Genomic DNA, 6,327 nt, shown 5'->3' with positions numbered 1-6,327 from the left:
AGAGGTCCGACCGCTAAGTGGGAATATGTAGGATTCAAGTATAGATCATTCATTCCACTCAAAATTCCTTGGATTGGACTTCTCTAGGAGTTTCATCAAGGTGCCTACTTGACTTTTTTGAGAATTAGTCGATGCCGATTGCATAACCTACTATTTAGCTTGTAATAAGGGCACTTCTGCTCCAGGAGATGAGATGGCGGAAATCTATGAAATGAATTACCATCAGAATTAGAAGGACGCGCCTTGATGCATCCGCTACTGAATTTCCTGTAGGGAAATCCTTCAATCCTCCTTCTACTAGCCGAAAGTTCGCCTTTGATTTTCTCATCCGGTGAAAGGTTCTTTTTGGAAATACTAGTTCTAAGCTTGCAGCTCGCGCCCTCTTTCCTTCCTAGGGCTTCGCACGCTCATCTCCCTCTCTTCTCTCGAGCTAATGCCTATGAGGCCTAGTTCTTCTTTCATCTCTCTCCCCTCTCACTTATGACTTCCCAATCTCCATTTCTCCTTTCAAAGCCGCTGATTATTATACATCCTTTGCTCAATTCCATTTCCTCGTGATAAAGAGAAATTGGCATACCCGCATGGATTAGATGGGGAGGTGGGTGGGGAAAGCCTCCGTCCTGGGAATCGACCTCACTCAGCGGATGGGAAGCTTGAAAAAAGCGGATTAGAGCGCCTTCTTCCGTAATCAAGAAAAACGGCTGCTGCAACTACAGGTTCAAGTGGGACGGGTCTTGGTATGATGGAGACAAAATGACCAGAATCAAAAGGTAGAAAGCTACGGTTTAGTAGTGAGGTCGGGGAAGTTCTTCCATTCCCACGTAAGCTAATGAAGGACGAGTTTCACTATTGCTATTGATAGCTTGAGCCAAAGAAGATCCCTTAGTGGAGTGAGGAAAGGAGCAAACCTTCACAGCCTTTTGCCCAACGGAGAGAGTCCTGACTTTTCTTTCTCTTGCCTTTTCCGACATAAAAAGGGGGGGCTATCGCGCCTCTACCGCCGAAGACCTCTTCTTTTTGACCTCACTTCAGATTATGCCCGGCCATACCAACATGGTATCTCAGAGATCCCCTCCCTTTTCTTTTCTTCCCTTTTTCTTTTCTTTTTTTTTATTGAAGTGCATTTCTCAGATCAGCTCCCCGAGTCAGAAAGAGAGGGTGAAAGGCCCACTACTTCTGAATTCATGGCCTCTTTTTTGATTGATCTCCCTTTCGTATTCATTTTTCCTGAGGCAAAAGAGAAGTCATACAAAGTTCGGTTCTTTCATGCAATGCATAAGGGGCGGGCCTCCTTCATCAAGCCTATCCTCTCAACTCAATGAATAATGAATGAAGGGAGGAGTATGAGGAAGGCTGGCTTTCTATATTCAGACTCCAAATATCAGAAGGCGGAGGCTGGGTCAAAGCATATCTGACTTCATAATCTGACTGAATGAGGAATAAATATTCTATTATCTATTATGTGGTCTCTACTTTACCACCATCTGAAATGCGCGAAACTTCGATTGGTGGAAGCCAGTCTATGAAGATTCTCTCTTTTCTTACGTGCAATTCCCCTCTTTCGGTAAGCATCCAGTATCTCAGCAAAATGAACATTTCTCTAAGCTTATCCTGTAGCTTATACGTCGTTTGAAAGCTGCTTCAAGGATCCAACGAATAGCTAAGGTTTGTTGACGATCCCTGGCTACAATCCCAGGGACATCATAAATAGTACCTGCTACTCCTACTTTTTCGACTTCGCATATGGGCTTTATATTCTCTACGGCCTCAACCATCAGTTTGATTCCATCGCCTTCAGTTTGAGCTGGGCGATTCAAAGTTTGATAAACAATAGCACGAACTCTCGTTCTTTTACCTTCTTTCATGCGAAAGTTTACCAACTTCTTGATCAATTCTTTTTGCTCACCATCCAAGCCCCCCATATAGCTTAGAATTGGAGAGAAATGTTCAGCCGCTTTCGATGACGAGGCCGAGAAATTGATATTACGCAATCGTCACTGTCCATCTTTATCAGCCAACTCCCCTCTATTTTCTTTTCAGAGAGAGAGAGGGGACCACTCAACTTCTTGAACTTTGGTCTCGCTCCGGAGTGAAAGAGTATACACTCTCCTCTCATACGGCTCCGTCCCGGCATCAGGACCGATCCGAAAGATCTCATACGAGAAGACCGCGTAGTGGGAGAATGAAGATCGAATTCAAGTCTCAGTCTGATTATGTTCCGGTCCGTGGTAGTTGAATTTCTTTCTCGTAAACACGGTAAAGCTGCTTCGCTCCTCTCGATCGATTGATCGGAATAGCTCCCCCAGTCTATTCCATTGATTTTCAGAGTGCCACAGATAGGTGGCCTCTCCCCTATCATGTAAAGCACTGATGGAGACAGCTTTTGGACCATCATTTGCGTCCTCGGCTGTTAACTCCGCTCTTGCCTCTTTTATCTTCGAGGTCTCCTTGATTAAGTAAGAAGGAGAAACCTCTCGCTTTCAGGTCAGCCTCTGGGATATTACTCCTCTTTCTTGGCCTATATCTACCCTATCTCACCACTTTTAGGCGTTGGCATCTCAACTGGAAAATCTCTCAGCTCCCGGAGCCGGTGGAGTTTGCTAAACCTTTTTCGGTTAGTCCGACCTTGAACCAATCTCTCTTCAGATGATCCGATAGTCTATGGGGTGGTATAACTCTCATATGACGGTTAAGCACCCTATGCGTCTTTCAACCCGGGTTGCGGACCGCAGGCCTTGGCTTTCAGTCCGCTTCTCGAGTTCTCATCTCGTCATGGACGTAGAGCAAAGAGACTCGTTGTGATCTTAGCTTTCGCGGCGTGTAATCACGTGGTCTTAGCTCTTTCCTTAGCACTTGGCCTTATAGTGCCTCCCTCCTCCGTAGGTTATATAAGACAGCGACTGATTGAGCCCCTCTTGCCGCCTGAGCTCCTGTGGAGGCGTACCCAGACGAGGAAATCAGAGATCTCTATGAGTACACTCTCTTTCGCGCCTGGATGCGACAGTTATCTAGCCTATAGTGGAGATGTAGGATTGATATGGATCCCGAGATTACCCTTTTCTCAATCCTGAATGTCCCTGAGTACTGGTACACGCCTGAATCCAGAGTGAAGGTTCGGTATCAAATTCAGAATGTACGACTGGGCAAGGCTCTTAATATGAACATCCTTGAATTACCGGAGTTAAGACAGAGTATTCATGGGCAAGAGTTGAATCATCTATCCTTAGTACGCGCTACGTGGGCTTCTCTATCAAGATCTAATTCCCTTTCTCAGCCGATTCAGCCTCAGCGGATCATGGCAAGATCTCAGAAGAGAGCTGCTCTCGATATTCTAACCCCAAGATCGACTGATTACGATCCGGAAAGAAGCTTTCTTCGTCCTACCCCGTAGTTAGGCGCAAAGAATTTGCGAGAAATCCGTGGATTCTTGAATTCGAGTTCATGAGTGGACTAGAGGTAGAGGTCTGACTGACTCTTTCCCTCTTCATATTTCTTTGCTGGATCTCGCGCAAGAAAATGTATGTGCGAAATCCTTTCTGCCCCGCCTTCTCAATATTAGTCATGGGGCGGGAGATTTTCTCAAATCCCATCTTCCACTTTCGTCTTTCCATTTCGACCACTTTCTTCTTCTTGTCTCTGTCTTGTGTCTGTCTTTGAGTTGAGTCTTTTCTTTTCTTTTCGGTATATGGCCCCATGTGGGTGGCCAAAGAATGGTGTCATAAAGAATCTCATGTTGACAAAGAATCCTTTTCGTATTCTTTCTCTTTTTACGGCGATTCTGCTTTCTGCTTTTATCAGACTAGGATCTGCAGGCAAAGGCAAAGATGGAATCCTATTTTTGGGTCTCGTACTTTTGTTTTTCATCCTTCAGATTCTGATCCTGGGACTGATATTTATGCAAGAGATTTTCAAAAAAGAAGAACGAGAGGTCAGATGAAAATCAATAGAGAACCTCGCGAGAGGCCTTATATAGATGAGGCTCATTTACGATCGATCTTTCTACTGAGAAGAACGGAGCTCTGTAGGATTTGAACCTACGACATCGGGTTTTGGAGACCCACGTTCTACCGAACTGATAAGAGCGCTTTCTTCAATTCAAAAAAAAGTAGATAGCGACGTCAAAGTGTACCCAATGAAAGATTTTTGATGTCCACCTCCTGACTGCCCAGAGGAGAAGTAATAGGTAGGAATGAGAGGATTGGAAGAAGTTGACTGAAAGAGAAAGGTCAGAAGAAGGGGAATTTCTGACTCGAGACAGGACGCGCGCATCTTTTCTTTGAGTTTACTAACTAGTGGTATTTGTACAAATTCCAATATGTAAATCAAAACAAAGGTCCAGATTAGTTTCATTAGTGAATTTTGGGACTCGTAGATAAATTCAGGTGCGAAGGTACTCGTAGAAAAAAATATAGGAGAGGAGCGAAGCCACTCGACTGAGGTTAGGAAGGAGAGGAGCGAAGGTACTCGTAGAAAAAAATATAGAGCGCTTAGGCGCAAAGAATTTGTGGGTCCTTATCCTTGAAATTTGAAGGAGTGCAACTCAGAAATTCTCCTTGTTATAGAACTCATCTGGAGTAGCTTAATTAGTGAATTTGAGGATGAAAGTAGAAAAAAAAAAGGCAAATCAATGAACAAGGCAATGAAGAAGGTAGTCTTTGATTTGATCCACAGATTAATATGTCCTTATCAATGAGACCCCTCTTCTTCCTTTTTTGAACTTCAAACCCACTAACAAGAAAAGCAAGCTTCTATTTTGATGCTTCTATATTCTCTTATTCTACTAGAAAGAGGATCATATTCGATTTTGATGCCTTTCATCTTTTTCTTGCTGTAGCTAGATCTCTGAAAAGGGGAAGGGTTGACTATGCGGTTAGAACCATCCGTCTTTGACTACCAATGGGGAATTAGTCGGATTCGGTTGAGTCTGAGTCATCAGTCGTCCTTTCTAGAACAACTGTCATTTTTCTTTCCCGAGTTTCAGAAGAAGCTACAGAAAGAAGTTGAGACAGTCAAAGAAAGAGTAAGGGAGAATGGCGAAGAAGAATGCAGTAGCTCGACAAGAGGCCCCTTGTTCATTGAGGCGGCTCGACCAGTTGAGGAAGTTAGTAGAAAAGAGGAAGTTAGTAGCTCGATCTCTTGAAGCCTACTAAAAGGAAGACAGTCTATCTTTCATTGAAAAAGGTAATTCTCATTCGGAGGCTAGGCCCACTCACTCCCACGATCAGGGAAAGGAGGAACTGAGGCGAGAATCCCATAAAGGAAGGGGTCCGATCCGCATGTTCAAAGCACCGCGCATTTCAGAAAAGAGAGAAGGTCCGATTCCATCCTTCCTTCCCCTATGCTATCAAATCGCGGACGATGTCGATGCATACGGACGATCTCTTGCCGCTGCAAGTCCCACATCCGCGGTTGGTGAGACTGATGTGATAGAGGATTTTCTTCTCAATCGGGATAGTCTTGAATAAAGCACCCTTGATGCAATATCTGAATGGGAAAGCATTCCCGCTGCTAGAGTTGGAGTTGGATCGGTGCTATGATATTCATAGGCTTGACTTGATCGGGGAAGGGGGAATAGGGAAAAGACTCAGAATGATCAGTTTAGGAAGCTAGAAAGGAAGCGAAGCAGCCCCAGAGAGGGGAGAAGAAGCTCTCCTCTTTCCTTCTTCCTAAGTACTCACTCGCATAAGAACCGTCTCAGTTTCATGATCAATAGGATCAAAGATCGGATCCATCAATCGTCCGCGCGAAGAATGGATCCCTTTCCTAAAGAGGAAAGGACAGAGTTTACGAGTCAGTCATAAAGGCCGGCCAGCCAAGGGGTAGGAATAGTTCTCAAAGAGTCAGACTGAGACCTCGTATTCTTAGTTGCGGAATAGTAGTCTAAGTGGAATGAGTCAAAGAAGACGGAGAATCGGAATCAGAGCAAAAGAAAGAAGGTAGCATCTCCTTAAGTCAGAAAGATCAAGCCTAGCCTCCGAAAGCTCAAGCGATCCCATAACAAGAAAGGGAAGGATTACTATACTCTTGAGTGGATCAGTCCGGAGGACCCATAAATCAGTCCACAACATTCAAGCCTATTTAGTGGAAAAACAAAGGCTCAAAGATCATTGATAAAGGCGGAGTAGGTTATGAAATAACTCGACTGAAAACAATAGGCTCCGTAGGAGTTGAGTTGAACTCGACTGAGGTTAGGAAGGATACAAAGGTTAGGCGCAAAGAATTTGCTCAGCTCCTTATCCTCAAATGAAAAGGAGCCTGAATTCACAAGGGAAGGAGTTGACAAAGATTATTATCAAAAAGGAAGGAAGAGAAAGAGAAGAAAAAGGA

At 44.3% G+C, this 6,327-nt stretch overlaps 1 protein-coding gene across 1 annotated transcript; it reads right to left on the bottom strand.

The window, feature by feature from the left end:
* Positions 1 to 1,131: 1,131 nt before the first annotated feature.
* On the bottom strand, positions 1,132 to 2,346 carry LOC127147262 (ribosomal protein S7, mitochondrial-like). The gene is given in 2 exon segments (XM_051080822.1): positions 1,132 to 1,588; positions 1,590 to 2,346. Coding segments are annotated over 2 exon segments (447 nt in total). The 5' UTR covers positions 1,923 to 2,346; the 3' UTR covers positions 1,132 to 1,474.
* Positions 2,347 to 6,327: the final 3,981 nt, after the last annotated feature.

This window comes from Cucumis melo, unplaced genomic scaffold, assembly GCF_025177605.1.
Source record: "Cucumis melo cultivar AY unplaced genomic scaffold, USDA_Cmelo_AY_1.0 utg001365l, whole genome shotgun sequence".
Taxonomy (NCBI): Eukaryota; Viridiplantae; Streptophyta; class Magnoliopsida; order Cucurbitales; family Cucurbitaceae; genus Cucumis; species Cucumis melo.
Note: the sequence above shows the minus strand (reverse complement) of the source record. Positions and strands in the feature narration are given on the sequence as shown.